The following is a 17,789-nucleotide window of genomic DNA, read 5'->3' as shown; positions in this document are numbered from 1 at the left end:
GCAGTTGTTCCCTGGGTGCTGCAGACTTGGGTAAAAGTGGCTCCATCCAAGAGAAAAAGGGATGAATTCACTCTGCTTTTCTTCCTGCCTTGAAGGAGGTGTGAATGCCATTCCACATCACTTCATCTCTGCTCAGACTGGCGAGGAGAGGAAACTTGATGAGGTAAACCAGAGCACTGGGATTACTAGAGTTCATTTCCAGCAGCTTTTATTTGTATGTAAATTCCCCCGTATTTTGATCAGTTTTTCTTGACAATAACAGTACACCTACCACATCTACCAGCTGATAAGGAGATACTGACAATTAAAGGAAATAGAACATTGCAAGAAACCCCAAGCCGCCTTCCTACAGTACTTGCTTAAATATTTATGGACAGCAAATATCTTGTCAGGTATCATCCCTTGTGCCAGGATATCACCTAGGGTGCTTTCCCAAGGTCTCCCACTGTGTGTTCTCTCACCACATTTGCACCTGGGGCAAGCCACCAGCACCAAGGAGGAAAAAGTTGTGCTGGTGATGTGAGGAGAGCCTGCAGAGTATCTCCACATCCTCAGGGAAAAGCTGTTAGGGCTTGGTTGCTATCAGAGACCCTGGGTAATACTTTTGAAGATGGGCTGTTCAGAAGGGATCCAGCTTCCGGGAATTTATTCATTGATCTGTTTATATACTTATTTTTACAAAGCTACCGGTTTCAGGAGCACAGATGACTGACACCATACCCAGTCATTCCCAGCTGGAACTCTGACAGGAGAATTCCTGATTATCCTTGCCTGCCTGATCTTTCCAGGCTGGCCAACATCTGCTGGGAGTGACTGTGCAGGGCATGGTTTAGGATTGTCCTCTTTTGCTGGGGAAGGTTCTTTGGCTTCCTCTTTCTGAAGGACCAGAATTTCATCCTCCAACACCATGTGTCTTTTTCTCTGTCTTTTATAAACAGAAGTTAATCAGTCAAAACTAATCACTGAGCCTTTTTGTGTATGGTAATCAAGAGGTAGTTGCAAAAATTATAATTAAGCAAGTAGCTGTCATATGTCATTTTATACTGGGTAGCACTGAATACTTATTTAGCTGGAGATGTAAAGGGAAACAGATTTTAGAAGGTCATCCTTACATTTTACAATCAATGTAAAAATGTGTCTGTAAGCATCATTTTGTTTGCAGACCTAAATTATGTGTATTTGTGTGTGTGTATCTCTACATCATCAAATACATGTAAATTTATATGTAAAACATCAGCATGCATGTACACAGACAGCTCACTGGCCAACCACAACAGAAGCAAAATTACATTAAAGTGCACTTTCTCCAACTAGAGCCTTTTGAGACGTGCAGATAAGACACCAAAATGTCAGCTTTGGTTCACAATTACATCACTGCTACACAGATCACCTTCAGCACTGCAGCTATTTTTAATGCTGACAAAAAACGCAGAACACATGATCCTTTTTCAACATTTTTTCAAGTGCATGTTGGAAGTTTTCCACAATAACTTCTCCAACCAGAATACAAAATAGCTGTGTTCACGCAGAGGCTCTGGAGGCAATTAGCAAGGCTTTTATCTAACAGTGCATTTTCTACTGATTTTCTAAACTTTCCCCCTGCTGCACACCTTGCTTTAAAAATACTTAAAAGTGCAAAAGTTGAGTCTCAGGTCTGTCCTTCATGGCTACATTTTGACAGCAAAGCAGTGTATTGTTGTTTACTGGCTAAGATGAGCTTTGCATTGTCACATGAAATGACAGTTTTACCTGAATTCAGTCTTGTTCTGAACAGTCTGAGGGGATTTTTGTGATAAACCAGCTGAAAACTGTTTAGCACTACAAAAGCATACTTTTCATGATAATATATTGTTTCCAGTGAAGTCGTCTCATTTGAGGTGCATATATGATAGGATAGTTTTTCAATTGAAGAATATAATCTTAGGATATGAAAACAACAAATATATATTAGTTCAAAAGGCCAAAGGTGCATGAAATTTTAATTCCAATTTTAAAAGGAAAGAAACTGAGTAGTCTAAATAAACTAGACCACAGTTTAGAAGGTGGTGACTGCTCAGGCCTAAAAGTATGAAGAGTTCAGCCTTTAAACTCTGCTGACATTCTTGATCAGAAGTCTGTGTGGGTGGCAGTTTTGGGGTTTTTCTAATGAACAATAGCAGGCAAACATTTTAACATAGAGACTCTTTCTTACTCCTAGAGAACCAAAGCTCCTGTAAGCACACACAAAGAATGGTGTGAGCCCCAGCTTGTCATTTGGACTGATAGTCCCTTAGCTTCTCTCATTGCTAAAATCACTTGATTTCAGTGTTTTATTTCCCCATCTGCTCTAGAAGTGGCATACCAACAGCTAACCTCAGGAAGATCTGCCCATTTTCTGCAAACACAGATAGTAAAGAACCATATTTAAGTGCCCATAAATGCCAGTTATTCTCATAGCAGTTAGGAATATTTTGCTGCAGGTGACAAGAGCACTCATTCAAATTCAAAACAAGCCACCAAAGGTTACATTCTTATTTTCAGCATCTGTTAATAAGGGTTTTCTGTGCATCATATTTTTGTGATTTACCATTATTTTATAGTTTTCTGTATTCTCCTAGACATTGTTCAGCTGTTAACACAAGAAGTATCACTTGAGTTAAATGCTCTGGAAATGCTCACAATTAAAGAGGAGATTCTAAAAATATGTCCCAAACTTGTGGACAGATCACCTTGAATAAGCACTGACAACCACAAAAAGCATCCTGTTGCACAAAAAGGACCTTGCCACCAATATTGGATGCCGAGACCTTTCTAAACAGTAGAAAAAGTACAACACAAGCAGTGCAAAGACAAGAATCAAAAGCTGTGCATGGGCAGCACTTTCCAGAACAGGTCTCGTGCTTTAGGCATTTTTGCTGACCATATCTCATCAGATCTGGCAGCCATTCAGAGAGAGCTTCTTTTATTAAGAGATGAAGAAAGATCATCACACTAAAGAAGTGAATTGCCTTGACTTTTAGTGTGCCTCACATGCTTTGCTATTGAACACCTTTTACCTGGGCATGCATTGCAGGAGGGAAAAAAATACCACAAAACCACCAAACCTGTATCAAAGGTAGCTTTACATTTCTGGCAGGCATCACTTTCGTAATCTGCCTCACTTTCCTGTTCTTAGAAATCAGAGTCCAAAGTTCAATTGAATATCTTGGAAGGCACATTGGGTATGTGTGAGATAGCTAATCCTTCTGCCTGCAGCTGAATGCAATGTGTACCACCTCCATTTTTCTAACCTGTGTGTATTGTGCCTAGGCACTTCAATGTTAGATTTCTGTGTATTTAGCAATGAACAAAGTTAAAGAAAAACCCCTCTCTTACACCCAATTTTTTTAGCAGAGAGACAGAAACATTCAAAGTGTCAGTTCAGGCTTGAACCAGTTCATATTTAAATAATTTTATTGTTCCATAGCATGACTTCCTCTACTTGGTCTCACAATCACAACTCCTGTCAAGGATGGCAAATTTAAATAATTCTTCTTGAGAGTAAAGCTTTCAGATATTAAACCCTTGACTGAATTTTCCTAGGAGAGATTGAATCACATGGAGATTTCATCATCTGGGGAAGGGCTTGGGGGAAGCGCTGCGCTGCTGTCCAGGGCAGGCGGACTCGTTCTGAGCCTTCTTTGGGGGTCAGGGAAAGGGGGGGTGAAGACTCGGGGCTCTGATGCCGTTGGGGGCAGCCCAAGGTGCCCAGGAGAGGGAGCCCCACGGCGGGGCAGGAGCAGGTGGGGGGCGGGCGAGGGGCGGGGGTCACGCTGGGTGCCGTCCCCCAGAGGGACCCAAAGCTGCCACCAAATGCACAGGGAAATTGCATTCCAATGTCTTGGAACAGAGGCTCATCGGGAGTTTTCTCAGCTATCCAAGCACAGAGCCCTGGAGCCAAGGCAGCCTGAGCTGCTGCGTGCTTGCTGTGAGCCTTGAGGTGAGCGCGCATCATTGCGGGCTCGGGATCGATTGAAATGCGCTAAGGAAACCAGCTCTGGGGAGGGAGGGAGGGAGGGAAATGCTCTCTTAACATGTGCCAATGCTTCTGTCAAACTCATCAGGGCAGGACAGCGTTCAGACTGAAAGTGTAAGAAGATGTGGAGTGAGACAGAGAACCTGACAGGAGCACCGGACTCACAAGTGCACGAATTTTGCTTTTGGCTTGGATTGAAACTCAGAAGTTGTAAGGAATTTGGAAAGGAGAAGGGACGTTTCAGAAGGAGAAGAAGAAAAAGAAGTTGTTGGTTTTTTTTACAGCCCTGGCAAAATCTTTGGTTCTAGCTAATAAAGGAAGTTAGTTGAAATAAAAAAAAGAAAAAAACATGGGTTTTTTTCCTTCACTGTTGTATTCGTTGGTGGTAGATGGTGTGTTGTTTTATTTCTTGGTCTTATTAACTCTGTGTAAATAGTTTTTTGAGTGAAGCTAACTTTCTGGACAGGTTGGTTTGTATTTGAGGTAGGATTAATTTCAAGAGGTTTCTTTCCTAGACTTCTGATAGGTATTCCTGGGATTTTGGTTTTGTTTACTGCATGTATCAACAGAGAGATTTGGTAGGGCCAGCTGGGCTGCTGAAGTTCTGGGTGTTAATTTATTAGATGGCTTTTGTTAAACACAGATTAATTATGTAAGTTAACAGCAAATTACCCAATTTATCTAGGTATGCTACCTAAACACAATGCTTTATGTCTTACCATTTTTCTGTTGTTCTGCTCCAAGTAGTTGTGTCAAAAAAGAAAGCGCTGTTATTTTTCTGAAGAGCTTTCTTCTATAACAAGGCCTTTACTCCCTTTGAATTTGAGTCAGAGGAGCCAAACAGCTGCAGCTGCTCTGTGGGCTTTTATATTTGGTGGGATTAGCTCCCTCCCTTTTCCCAGGCATCATGGGAATGGGAGGCGGGCACCATCGGGGTATATTAACCCCAGCCTTTGCTGAGGGGTTTCATTCCCTCTCTGGGATGTGCTGGGGTGAGGGCTCTCCTGTCATTTCAGTGAAGAGCCTCTTTCAGCTTATCTCAGCTTGCTTTCAGCAGGTGTTTCTGGGCATCTAAAGCAATAGAGGCTTGGAAGATCCTGTGAAGAAAATGGCATGGAATACAGGGAGTATTTAAGGTGACGATTTTGGATTTTCTGTTTAGGGGTGATAAAGTGCATTTGCAATTTCTGGTTTTGTTCTTGTTTTGTGTTTTTATTGTTTTTAGGAGGTACACAGCTTCCAGAGATCCCAGGTTGTGTCCAGCACAGCACCTCTTTCAGCAGATTGATCATGTCACAGGAGGCATCTGCCCAGTGTCAAAAATGATGTTTGAGATGGAGGCTTCAGGTGAGTTGAGGGTTGTGACTGGGAGAGGGAGGGTGAGCAGGTGTCCAGTTAGGAGTTATTGGGAGGCAGGGGGGTTTGCAGGCAGCAGGGTGAGAAAGGGTGTTTATTTGAGGGCCCCCCCACACAGGGCTTTTCAGAAGCACAGCAGAGGCATTCCCATGTCTTCCTCACACAAGGTCATCCAGTGCACTCACAGGAATGCCATTGAACTTTGCTTTTCTCTAACCCAGGTGTCACTCATAATAATGCCCACAGCCTTGGAATCAGGATGAAGGTGGAGCCTGAAGGAGCCAGGCACACTCAGGAGAGGGCAAGTAGCTGACTTGCTGGGATTTGGCCCACATAACTCTGAACTCATACTTTGGTTTTGGTTTTCTTTATTGTAGCTGACCGAGAGGCTAACAGGCAATCACGGGGCCCTCCGAGGCAGACTCATTTCAGGTGCAACGTGGATTCACATCGCCGGTCATCCAAAAGATAAGTCTGGGTCATGGCCTGGAGAAGGGAGAGCAGCGGGTTGGGAGTTCCTGGGACAGATTGAAAAATTAGCAGAGGGAAAAGCAATCTTCTCCAAGGGGCCTCTTAGGACAGCTAAGGGGAGAGACTCCACATTTGATGGCAGCGTGCAGGCGGGCAGGGCAGAGCAGTTCCGGTCCACGTCGTGTTGTCGGGTGTACCGTGTTACCTATTGTGTCTTTGGGGTCCCTTTTGCCTTTTCCCCTCGAGGCCCTCACCACAAGCATAATGTGTCGTGTTTAACGTCCCCCCGTTGGTCACGTTCTGTGTCACGGGTGTCTGCACATGTTTGTGCCGGAGCTGCTCTGCCCTGCCGCAGAGGCTGCTGCAACAGGACAAGGCTCAGGGACACGCAGTTTGTGGGGTGTGGCCGGACTCTAGATGATATTCCTAGATAGACAGAAGATGTTTGGAGCTGTGAAGATATCCTGCAGCCCTTTGACGTTTGTCCTCGCTTTCTTTCAGATGCAGAAGGATAAAATCCAGGGCAAAATCCATCCACCCATCCCGAGTGAGGAGGTTCCCCCGAGCAGGTCAGTCACTGTTTGTCTCTGCAGGGGGAGTGTCAAGTGTGACTCTGTTACAGCTCTGTTCTTTTTCTTTTTAGGAAGCTGGACATCAGCAGGCAAGGTGAGATGGGCAAGGTGAGCATTGAGTAGCGTACAGAAGCAGTTAGTTGTTATTGCTCCAGTCTCACTTTGCGGTGCAGCTCTAAGCATCCGTTCCTGTTTCTGCGCTTCAGGCAATCCACTCGGAGTAGGCCAAGCCCCAGTCACCAACCGGCCGACGCGCCGGGTTTGCCGCTCTCCCGAGCCCTGGGGAAGAATCACGGGACTCGGCGATGAAGCCTCTGCCTTTTCTGTTTAAAGGTGTCACCAGGGTAGCCTTCAGCAATGGCCGAGGAGTTGCGGTGAGTCAGGGAAGTAGGGAGGAGGAGCGAGGCTCCGCTCAGGTTTCAGCAGCGCCACATCCCCTCGTCTCCTCTTAGCCCAGGCGTGCCCCACGACGATGGCGTCAGCCTCCGAGTGCGGCTGAAGCGTGCGGCCCCAGGAGCCGGGCATTCTTGGGAAAAGAGTGAGTGGCAGAATTGTTGGGTTTTGGCCAATGTGCTGCTGAGGTTATGCATTGATATTTTGTTTTCTTTATTGGAGCAGACGAAGAAACAACAGGAAGTTGTTGAACAACAGTGCCAGCAGGACCTTCCCAGATGTCGAGGCAGCCTTCCTTTGCACCTGACACAGACCGGCATCCCCAGATGTCTGAGAGATAAGTAGAGGGCTACGACCCACAGAAGGGATGAAACCAGGGCGCAGGGCAGGGACCCATCGGGAGGGGTTTTTGAGTCCGCTTTGGAGACGGGGGTGTCCACGAAGCGGCCCCTTAGGCCTGGGGGGGAAATAAAAGCAAAGTCTCACTTTTGATCACAGTGCTGAGGTGTACAGGGCAGAGCAGTCCGGGTGTGTACTGTGTCATTTGTCTATTGTGTGTTCTGTGTGGTTGGATGTGTCATGTCCTTTACCTTAGGCCTTTGAGGAGCCTAGCAGAAACCCTGGCATCATTGTTAGCATCTGTAATCTCTTCATTCCTTGGCCTGGTACCCAGGCCATTGACCTTTTGACTCGGGAGCTCCAACAGGCATCAGAATTGCATCTCTCTTTGGAAGCATCCAGTCAGGTGGCTTTTCAGGTCTTGTTCTGAGCTGCACGGACAGCCATGCTCCGCAATGCTCCATTTCAACGGATTAGGCTTTGTAAGAATGTGAGGTTAGGGAGAGGATTCTGACCGTAGGATTCCTGGGTATCCATCTTTGCAGTTCTTGGAATAAATCATTCAGCCAGCATCTTCCTCCAGGGTTCTCTGAGCCTCATCAGTTTGCCATCTGTCTCATCTTGGTCATCTCCTTTTGCATTCTCTGAGTCCTTGCAGCCACTTTCCTTGCCAGGAGCTTTCTGTTCCTGTTGTGTCCCCCCTGTCTGTCACGTCCTGTCCCGTGTCACGGGTGTCAGCACACACATTTGTGCCAGAGCTGCTCTGCCCTGCCGCATAGCCTGGTGCAGTAGGAGAAGTCCCTGGGAGTTTGTAATGTGGGGTGTAGTGGGACTCTAGATGGGATTTGTAGATGGACACCAGACGTCTGGAGCTCCTAAGTTATCCTGCAACAGTTTGAGTTTTGTCCTAACTTTTTTTTCAGATTCAGATGGATTAAATGTGTGCCAGAGGGCCCCATCCCGGGTGAGGGGTTTCCCCCGAGCAGGTGAGGCACCGTTTGTCTCTGCAGCAGAAGTGTATATGGTGACTCTGTTACAGCACTGTTCTTTGTCTTTCTTTTTAGGAAGCAAATGTGGATACCAGCTGTCAAGGTGAGCAGTGGAGAGCAGTAGTTGTTATTGCTCAGGTCTCAATTTCTGGTGCAGCTCTAAGCTTCCGTTCTCGTTTGTGCACTTTAGGCAATCCACTCGGAGTATGCCAAGCCCCTGTCACCAGCCGGCCGATGCACCGGGTTTCCTGCAAATATGAGCCCTGTGGATGCATTACAGGACTTGGTGATGAAACCCTGAACTTTTCTATTTAAAGGTGCCATCCAGGTGGCCTCCGGCAGCTGCCCAAGAGTTGTGGTGAGTCAGGGAAGTAGGGGGGAGGAGTGAGGGTCCACTCAGGTTTCAGCCGTGCCAAATCACCTCATCTCCTCTGAACCCAGGCGTCCACTGTGATGACGGCCTCGGTCTCTGAGCGTGCCCGAAGCGTGCGGCCCAAGCAGCTGAGCGTTCTTAGGAGCACGGTGAGGAGCAGACTTGTGGGGTTTTGGCCAATGTGGTGCCACGATCAGGCATTGATGTTTGGTTTTCTTTAATACAGCTGTCGAAGAGACACCAGCCCGGTGCCAGCAGGACCTTCCCAGCTGACGAGGTGGCCTTTCTTTGCACCTGAGACCGGCATCCCCAGATGTCTGAGAGAGAAGTAGAGGGCTACGACCCCCAGGGGGGATGAAAGCAGGGTGCTGGTTTGGGAATTACTGGGAGGGGGGGATTTGAGTCCGCTTTGGAGGTGAGGAGTGTCCATGAAGTGGCCCCTTAGGCCCCATAAAAGCAAAATCTCACTTTTGATCCCAGTGCTGAGGTGCGCAGGGCAGAGCAGTCCCGGTGTGTATGATGTCCCTTGTCTATTGTGCCTTGTGTGTTGTTTGGGTATCTCATGTCTCTTACCTTAGCCTTTTCAGGGTCCTGTCAGAAACTTTGGCATTGTTCTTATCCTCTGTGATCTCTGCATTTGTTGGCCTGGCACCCATGCCATACAACCTTTGCCTGGGGAGCTCAGACATGTATCAGAATTGCATCTCTCTTTGGAAGCATCCAGTCAGATGTCTTTTCAGGCCTTGTTCTGAGCTGTATGGACAGCTATGCCCTGCCAGGATCCATTATGGCAGATTAGGACTTGTAAGAATGTGGGGACAGGTAGAGGCTTCTGACCGTAGGATTCTCGGGTATCCATCTTTGCAGTTCTTGGAATAAATCATTCAATTAGCATCTTCTTCCTTCAGTGTTTTCTGAGCCACATCAGCTTGCCATCAGTCTCACCTCGGTCATCTCATTTGGCATGCTCTCGTTGCTCGCAGTAATCCTTTTTGCCAAGAGATTTCTGTCTGTGTTGTGTGCCCATTGTTTGTCGTGTCCTGTCTGTCCTGTGTCACGGGTGTCTGCACATATTTGTGCCGGAGCTGCTCTGCCCTGCTGCATAGCCTTTTGTGATAGGACAAGCCCTGGGGAGTTGAAATTTTTCATGTGGGGTGTACTTGGACTCTAGATGCTGTTCCTAGATTGATATAAGGTGTTTGCAGCTTTTGAGTCATCCTGCCGGTGTTTGACATATGTTCTAACTCTCTTGCAGGTGCAGATGCATTGCATCCATGGCAGAGCACCCCATCCCGGGTGAGGGGGTTCCCCATAGCGGGTCAGTCACCATTTGTCTGTGCAGGGGATGTGTCAAGTGTGACCCTGTTACAGCGCTGTTCTTTGTCTTTATTTTTAGCAAGTATAGCAGCATCTCAGCAGTCAAGTTCAAGAGGGTAAGGTGAGCAGTAGCCTTTCTTGTTGCTGAGGTCTCAATTCCTGGGGCAAGTCTAAGTCTCCGTTCTCGTTTTTGTGCCTTAGGCCATCTGCTCGGAGCATGCCAAGCTCCCATCCCCAACGGGCCGCCAGACCGGGTTTGCCACTCTCGCGAGCCCCGCGTTCCGGGCAGCCGTCAGGAACCGCCGAGGAGTTGCGGTGAGTCAGGGAAGTAGGGAGGAGGAGTGAGGGTCCACTCAGGTTTCAGCAATGCCACGTCACCTCCTGTCCACTTAACCCAGGCGCACCCCACGACGATGGCATCGGCCTCTGAGCGCGGCCGGAGCGTGCGACCCGAAGAGCCGGGCCTTCTTAGGAGAAGGGTGAGTAGCAGACTTGTGGGGTTTTGGCCAATGTGGTGCCACGATCAGGCATTGATGTTTGGTTTCCTTTGATATAGCTGTCTAAGAGGCAACGGCCCGGTGCCAGCAGGACCTTCCCAGCTGACAAGGCGGCCTTCCTTCGCACCTGACATGGACTGGGATTTCCATATGTCCAAGAGATAAGTCAAGGGCTACGACCCACAGAGGGGATGAAAGCAGGGTGCTGGGTTGGGGCTCCTGGGGGGGAGGGGGTTGAGTTGTCTCTGGAGATGAGGGTAGCCAAGATGTGGCCCCTTAGGCCACGTAAAAGCAAAGTCTCACTTTTGAGCACAGTGCTGAGGTGCGCAGGGCAGAGCAGTCCCAGTGTGTATCGTGTCCCTTGTCTTTTGTGTATTATGTGATGTTTGGGTATCTCATGTCTCTTATCTTAGCCCTGTGAAGGGCCTGTCAGAAACCTTGGCGCCATTCTTAGAATCTGTGATCTCAGTGTTCCTCAGCCTGGTCCCCAGGCCATGGAACCTTTGACTTGGGGGCTCCGACAGGCATCAGAATTGCATCTCTCTTTGGAAGCATCCAGTCAGGTGGCTTTTCAGGTCTTGTTCTGAGCTGCACGGACAGCCGTGCTCCGCAATGCTCCATTTCAACAGATTAGGCTTTGTAAGAATGCGAGGTTAGGGTGAGGATTCTGACCGTAGGATTCCTGGGTATCCATCTTTGCAGTTCTTGGAATAAATCATTCAGCCAGCATCTTCCTCCAGGGTTCTCTGAGCCTCATCAGTTTGCCATCTGTCTCATCTTGGTCATCTCCTTTTGCATTCTCTGAGTCCTTGCAGCCACTTTCCTTGCCAGGAGCTTTCTGTTCCTGTTGTGTCCCCCCTGTCTGTCACGTCCTGTCCCGTGTCACGGGTGTCAGCACACACATTTGTGCCAGAGCTGCTCTGCCCTGCCGCATAGCCTGGTGCAGTAGGAGAAGTCCCTGGGAGTTTGTAATGTGGGGTGTAGTGGGACTCTAGATGGGATTTGTAGATGGACACCAGACGTCTGGAGCTCCTAAGTTATCCTGCAACAGTTTGACTCTTGTCCTAACTTTTTTTCAGATTCAGATGGATTAAATGTGTGCCAGAGGGCCCCATCCCGGGTGAGGGGTTTCCCCCGAGCAGGTGAGGCACCGTTTGTCTCTGCAGCAGAAGTGTATATGGTGACTCTGTTACAGCACTGTTCTTTGTCTTTCTTTTTAGGAAGCAAATGTGGATACCAGCTGTCAAGGTGGGCAGTGGAGAGCAGTAGTTGTTATTGCTCAGGTCTCAATTTCTGGTGCAGCTCTAAGCTTCCGTTCTCGTTTGTGCACTTTAGGCAATCCACTCGGAGTATGCCAAGCCCCCGTCACCAGCCAGCCGATGCACCGGGTTTCCTGCAAATATGAGCCCTGTGGATGCATTACAGGACTTGGTGATGAAGCCCTGAACTTTTCTATTTAAAGGTGCCATCCAGGTGGCCTCCAGCAAGTGCTGAGGAGTTGTGGTGAGTCAGGGAAGTAGGGGGGAGGAGCGAGGGTCCACTCAGGTTTCAGCCGTGCCAAATCACCTCATCTCCTCTGAACCCAGGCGTCCACTGTGATGACGGCCTCGGTCTCTGAGCGTGCCCGAAGCGTGCGGCCCAAGCAGCTGAGCGTTCTTAGGAGAAGGGTGAGGAGCAGACTTGTGGGGTTTTGGCCAATGTGGTGCCACGATCAGGCATTGATGTTTGGTTTTCTTTAATACAGCTGTCGAAGAGACACCAGCCCGGTGCCAGCAGGACCTTCCCAGCTGACGAGGTGGCCTTTCTTTGCACCTGAGACCAGCATCCCCAGATGTCTGAGAGAGAAGTAGAGGGCTACGACCCCCAGGGGGGATGAAAGCAGGGTGCTGGTTTGGGAATTACTGGGAGGGGGGGATTTGAGTCCGCTTTGGAGGTGAGGAGTGTCCATGAAGTGGCCCCTTAGGCCCCATAAAAGCAAAATCTCACTTTTGATCCCAGTGCTGAGGTGCGCAGGGCAGAGCAGTCCCAGTGTGTATTGTGTCACTTGTCTTTTGTGTATTATGTGTTGTTGGATATCTCATGTCTTTTATCATAGCCCTTTGAGGGGCCTGTCAGAAACCTTGGCACCAGTCTTAGCATCTGTACTCTCAGCGTTCCTTGCCCTGGCACCGATGCCATGGAACTTTTAACTCGGCAGCTCAGACAGGTATCAGAATCGCAACTCTTTTTCGAAGCATCCAGTCAGATGTCTTTTCAGGTCTTGTTCTGAGCTGTATGGACAGCTGCACCCTGCAAGGTTCTGTTATGATGGATTAGGACTTGTAAGAATGTGGGGACAGGTAGAGGCTTCTGACCGTAGGATTCTCGGGCATCCATCTTTGCAGTTCTTGGAATAAATCATTCAGTTAGCATCTTGTTCCTCCAGGGTTCTCTGAACTTCATCAGCCCGCCATCAGTTTCACCTCGGTCCTCTAATTTTGCGTCCTCTTGGTGCTCGCTGTCATTTTCCTTACCCAGAGATTTCTGTTCCTGTTGTGTCCCCATTGTTTGTCCTGTCCTGTGTCACGGGTGTCTGCACACATTTGTGCCGGAGCTGCTCTGCCTTTCTGCATAGCCTGGTGCAATAGGAGAAGTCCCGGGGACTTGATGTTTGTAATGTGGGGTGTCGTTGGACTCTAGGTGGGATTTGTAGATGGGCACAAGATGTCTGGAGCTCTTAAGTTATCCTGCAGCTCTTTGATTTTTGTCCTTTCTTTCAGGTGCAGAAGGATGAAATCCAGGGCAGAGCCCCCCATCCCGGGTGAGGGGATTCCCCCGAGCAGGTCAGTCACTGTTTGTCTCTGTAGAGAGAGCATAAATGATGGCTCTCTTTTTAGGAAGTCAAGGCCGAGTGGGCGAGGTGAGCATTGAGTAGTGTACAGAAGCAGTTGTTTTTGCTGATGTCTCAGTTTCTGGTGCAGCTCTTAGCATCTCCACTTTTTATTTTAGGTGGTCCACTTGCCATCTATCCTGGCCGGGCATGCCCATTCCAGGTGTGTGCAGCTTAAGGTATCAGTGTGGCATCCTTGTCAGATTTGGGAGGTTGTGTTTTCACAGTGTCTCAGCATGCTTTTCTGCTTTGTTTCTTTGCAGGTGCTGTCGCTGCCCTAGGCATGCCAAGGAACAGAGGAGGGCAGGTGAGTCGGTGTTTAGGCAGGCTGACTCACAGGTGAGTGTTACACAGCAGCATGCTAAGTGTGTACCTTTTCTCTTTGCAGGTATCTTCTGGGCACCCTCTGGAGTCAAATCAAAATTTGAGGTGAGCCGGGGCAGGGGTGCGGAGGAGTCCCGGGGATTACTGTTTTTGATGGCAATAGTCACCTTTTCTGTTTTGTCTTAGGTACCCTGAGGAGCCTCGTAGCCAAAGGTTGGAAACGACAGCACCGAGGCACACACGGAGCACGTTTCAACATCCACGTCCGACCGAGGATGGATTTTGTCTGCTCCTTTTCCAAAAGCTAAGTGTCGGGGCCAGCAGTTGGGAGAAGGGGAAAAACCTTTACTATCACAGAGGGCAATTTGATGTCAGCTTAGCGGAGAGGTCTGTAGTGGGACCAGCTCTCTGGAAGAAAAGGGAGAGGATTTCTCCTCAGCCTGACCAGAGCCTTTGCCGGGCAGGGCAGTTCTGACCCATCTCAGGATTCTTGTGAACTTTGCATCGTCCGCCTTCCTCGGCCCGACGTCGTCACGGATCTTTCCCCTGAGGAGCTCGCCTTCACGTCCGGAGCTATAGCCACGGTCACCTGGCCGTCGGCTTCCTTCTCTAGGCTTGCTGAGCCTCTCGAGCATCCTCTTAACTGCTGTGGCACTAACTTCTTTTAACGAGTTACATTTCATCATCACGTGCTATCATCATAGGGCTTCCTCTCCTTTGGCATCATCAGCCTCTGGCACATCTTGCGCTAGGCATCTCGGGTGCCTAAGGGGACAGTGCCAGGCAGTTGCCACTTGTCTCTGTGTCTATGTTGTCCGTGTCTGTGTTGTCCGTGTCTGTGTCCGTTGTCTTCCACGTCATAGGCCTTTGTTACGTCTCAATGCTTTATCGGCACTGTTCTGTGCCATCTAGGCTGTATTCTACTCACATTCCTTTCTGGATATCCCTTATTCTGGCATCTTTACATTTTTACTCTTTGAGACAGGAATGTCTCAAACGGACAAGATGTTCTCATCCATCTTCCTTCTCACTACCAGCTTTGGTAGTGCCTTTTTTTCCATGCCATTTTCTTGGACTGCTAGAGGGAGTGTCTTGCACCCTCCTCATGTGACTGCAGTACTTCTATAGGTTCCATCTTCTGAAGGGTATAGGACTCAAGAATTCATCTTCCAGCGAGTTATCTCAAGTCCTGGCTTATATTGTGTGTACCTGTGCTGGCTTATACTGTATGTACCTACCCTCTATGTACACTTGCACTGTATGCATCGACTTAGATTGTTGTGTGTACTTATATTGTACCACTTATGGTTGGAGCTGCCCTGCCCGGGCACGTAGTCACAGTCAGGTAGAAGAGTTATAAAAACTTTACTGTTCATCTGTCTTTTATGGGATTTTGGGTAGAAAACTTATTGGTCCAGAGTGGAGACAAGTCCTAGCTGTCAGATAGCCACTCGTTGACCGCTTCCTGTCGTCTCACAGGTCCCCGAGGCTACCGATTTCCCCAGAACCTACCAACTGACGTCAAGGAGCGCAGCCAGAAGATGTGTGGCAGCACGTTCTTCAGCGTCTCGAGTAAGGGCCGCAGCGAGTGTGTAAGTGGGAAGAGCGTGTGAGCGTGTGTGAGAGCATGTGTCTGTGTCTGTCTGCGTCTGCTCATCTCTGCATGTGTCAGCGCATGCCGACTGGATTACTGGATTTAACCTTGTGTGTGTGACTTTTGCTTTTCAAGTTTTTCAACTCATTTTTAAATTTAGAATAAAAAATCCCCAGCTGGGTTTCCCCCCCGCCGGCTGTTTTTTTTTCCTCGGTCCCAGTCGGTCTGTGAGGCGACGCTCATCACCAGAGTTTGGGCGCGGACTGTCCAGGGACCGGGGTTTTTGTCAGGCAGGAAGATTTTTTTGAGGCTCCCGGGAACCATGTTCCCGAGGACCAATGATTGCTGGGGTGTAATTTAGCAGTTGTGATGAGAGGGATGGTGACTTCGTGTGTCATCTGAAGGGGGTGTTAATTGTAGATGAGTGTTGTTTTTTGCGTGCTTTTGTTGTTTTGGGTTTCCTATAACAATAAATCCACACGTAAAGAAAATAGAAAAAGGTTATCATCTTGTGTTAATATGTGTGTTGTATTGCTCTGTATTGCAGGGTGAGCACAGGGTGAACTCTCTCCTCCTTGCTGTGACACCTGGGCTGGCAGGGATGACACAGTGACCTCGGCCGGCCGATGCTGCCTGTGCCATCACCTGGCACTGACGTGTTTATGAAAATCCTTTTGCTGGGATTTTTCTCCTGAGAAGCCTCAGAACAGAAATGGAACCAATAACGATCTGCTGGCTGTGGAGTGTGGGCTGGAGATGGTTTAGCAACAGGGGCATCTTGGATTAGTCTCCTGTGCAGTGTCTACTTGATGACCAATCATGGTCCAGCTGCGTCGGGGCTGTGAGCAGTCCCAGGTTTTTATTATTCATTCCTTTCCAGCTTTCTGATGTCTCCTTGCTCTTTTAGTATAGTTCTACTATCTCATTTTCTTTTAATATAATAGAGATCATAAAATAATATTTCAGCCTTCTGAGAGGTGGAGTCAAGATTCTCGTCTCTTCCCTCGTCCTGGGGACCCTCAAACACCGCCACAATCAGGAGCCGAGCGGGTTTGTGCGAGCCTCTCAGTAACCCTCGGCCGGTCCCGAGTCGGCAGACACCGGGGGGCAGCCCTGACACGGCCGAGAGCGGGGAGACACTGTCTGTGCCCCGAGGGTGCTGCGGGCACCTGGGCTGGGGGGAGACACTCTCTGTGTGTGCCCCGAGGGTGCTGAGGGCACCTGGGCTGGGGGGAGACACTCTCTGTGCCCCGAGGGTGCTGAGGGCACCTGGGCTGGGCCCCTGTGCAGCACAAGAGACACCAGAGACAGCGGTAGATGATAAAGGGCCGACTCTTAGCAGGGGTTAATCCAAGGTTTTATTAGGAGTCCCAAAGGAGCTCCTGCACCTCAGGGGCCTCCTGCCAAGAGCCCCAGGGAGATGTGCCAAGGTTACATTTAAAGGGAGGTGGAAACCGAAAGTAGATAACATTTTACCAACCAATAAGTGACCCTAAGGGATGGATGCTGGGGCATAGACATACAGGACAGCGTATGGGGCAAGGCTCGGGGGGCTGACCCCTGGCCTCTGGCTAATCACTGGACGACTTGGACCGAAACTTCTGCATGGAGGGGATGGGAGGCTGAGTGATTGACAGAGAGCCAGGGTGGGGGTTTGGGGATGATCTCATCCTGGGAGAGGGATAACACAGGTAGAAGGAGGGGGGTACAGTTTGGGATAAACCATTTGGGAAAAATATGGGGATACAAAACAAAACTACTTCAAAGTATTATAAAGTATAAAAATGCACTACAGCAGGTTTGGGCAGTACCAAATGAAATGTAATAAAATAAATAAATATAATAAATAAAATATAAAATATAAATAAATAAATAATTTCTATTCTTTAAAAATAGAAAAATTAAAAATAAAAATTAAATAAAAGTAAAAAACCAAAATAATTTAAAATAAATGAAAAACAAAATAAAAACTGTAAAGTGCTGTAAAGTGCTGTAAGAGTTCCATAAAAGGTAGTGCCGTAATGCAAGACCCTCAAACACCACCACAATCACCAGCTTGAGTTGGTCTGGGCAGCACTAAATAAAAAAATAATAAAAACCTTTAAAAACAGAAAAATTAAAAATAAAAAATAAAAAAAAATAAAATTAGAAAAATAAAATAAAAGCTTTAAAAATAGAAAAATTAAAAATAAAATTAAAAAATTAAATAAAAACTTTAAAAATAGAAAAATAAAAAATAAAAAATAAAAAATAAGAAAAATAAAATAAAAGCTTTAAAAATAGAAAAATAAAAATTATAAAATTAATGCTTTAAAAATAGGGAAATTAAAAATAAAAAATAAAATTAAAAAATAAAATTAAAGCTCTAAAAATAAAAAAATCAAAAATAAAAATTAAATAAAAAATAAAAATAAAAAAGTAAATGCTTTAAAAATAGAAAACTTTAAACTTAAAAAAATAAAAAATAAAAATCTTTAGAAATAGAAAAATTAAAAATAGTAAGTAAATTTAAAAAATAAAAAATAAAATAAAAAACGTTAAATATAGAAAAATTAAAAATAATAAGTAAATAAAAAATAAAATTAAAAAATAAAATAAAAATGCTTTAAAAATAGAAAAATTTAAAATAAAAATTAAATAAAAGTAAAAAAACAAAATTAATTTAAAATAAATGAAAAACAAAATAAAAACTGTCAAGTGC

At 47.0% G+C, this 17,789-nt stretch overlaps 2 protein-coding genes and 1 long non-coding RNA gene across 6 annotated transcripts; all 3 read left to right on the top strand.

Moving 5' to 3' along the window:
- The first annotated feature begins 6,056 nt into the window (after positions 1-6,056).
- On the top strand, positions 6,057-8,008 carry LOC143694192 (uncharacterized). Of its 2 annotated transcripts, none has more exons than XM_077179377.1 (5): positions 6,057-6,390; positions 6,465-6,487; positions 6,727-6,767; positions 6,851-6,931; positions 7,012-8,008. In XM_077179377.1, the coding sequence occupies exons 1-4, from the start codon at positions 6,239-6,241 to the stop codon at positions 6,890-6,892; spliced, it is 258 nt and encodes an 85-aa protein (XP_077035492.1). In that variant the 5' UTR covers positions 6,057-6,238; the 3' UTR covers positions 6,893-6,931; positions 7,012-8,008. The 2 variants fall into 2 exon arrangements, with proteins under 2 accessions (XP_077035492.1, XP_077035491.1); XM_077179376.1 differs by having other exon boundaries at positions 6,075-6,390; positions 6,846-6,931.
- Positions 8,009-11,078: 3,070 nt separating this feature from the next.
- LOC143694191 (uncharacterized) lies at positions 11,079-11,948 on the top strand. Of its 2 annotated transcripts, XR_013182541.1 has the most exons (4): positions 11,079-11,443; positions 11,522-11,549; positions 11,637-11,804; positions 11,888-11,948. It is a non-coding gene; the product is annotated as an uncharacterized LOC143694191 (long non-coding RNA). The 2 variants fall into 2 exon arrangements; XR_013182540.1 differs by lacking the exon at positions 11,888-11,948 and having other exon boundaries at positions 11,637-11,847.
- Positions 11,949-12,547: 599 nt separating this feature from the next.
- LOC143694263 (uncharacterized) lies at positions 12,548-16,062 on the top strand. Of its 2 annotated transcripts, none has more exons than XM_077179444.1 (7): positions 12,548-13,123; positions 13,290-13,333; positions 13,434-13,477; positions 13,559-13,599; positions 13,681-13,797; positions 14,974-15,066; positions 15,636-16,062. In XM_077179444.1, exons 1-6 carry the CDS (start codon positions 13,005-13,007, stop codon positions 15,011-15,013), a joined length of 405 nt encoding a protein of 134 aa, XP_077035559.1. In that variant the 5' UTR covers positions 12,548-13,004; the 3' UTR covers positions 15,014-15,066; positions 15,636-16,062. The 2 variants fall into 2 exon arrangements, with proteins under 2 accessions (XP_077035559.1, XP_077035560.1); XM_077179445.1 differs by having other exon boundaries at positions 14,974-15,086.
- Positions 16,063-17,789: the final 1,727 nt, after the last annotated feature.

Source organism: Agelaius phoeniceus, chromosome 6, assembly GCF_051311805.1.
Source record: "Agelaius phoeniceus isolate bAgePho1 chromosome 6, bAgePho1.hap1, whole genome shotgun sequence".
NCBI lineage: Eukaryota > Metazoa > Chordata > Aves > Passeriformes > Icteridae > Agelaius > Agelaius phoeniceus.
This window is presented reverse-complemented; position numbering and strand designations above follow the sequence as displayed.

Coding starts and splice junctions, on each gene's coding strand:
- LOC143694192 (XM_077179376.1), top strand. CDS start 6,239: ATGATATTCCTAGATAGACAGAAGATGTTTGGAGCTGTGAAGATATCC. Junction 6,488..6,726: donor GCTGGACATCAGCAGGCAAG/GTGAGATGGGCA, acceptor TTCTGTTTAAAG/GTGTCACCAGGGTAGCCTTC. Junction 6,768..6,845: donor GCAATGGCCGAGGAGTTGCG/GTGAGTCAGGGA, acceptor GTCTCCTCTTAG/CCCAGGCGTGCCCCACGACG.
- LOC143694263 (XM_077179444.1), top strand. CDS start 13,005: ATGTCTGGAGCTCTTAAGTTATCCTGCAGCTCTTTGATTTTTGTCCTT. Junction 13,478..13,558: donor CAAGGAACAGAGGAGGGCAG/GTGAGTCGGTGT, acceptor TTCTCTTTGCAG/GTATCTTCTGGGCACCCTCT. Junction 13,600..13,680: donor GAGTCAAATCAAAATTTGAG/GTGAGCCGGGGC, acceptor GTTTTGTCTTAG/GTACCCTGAGGAGCCTCGTA.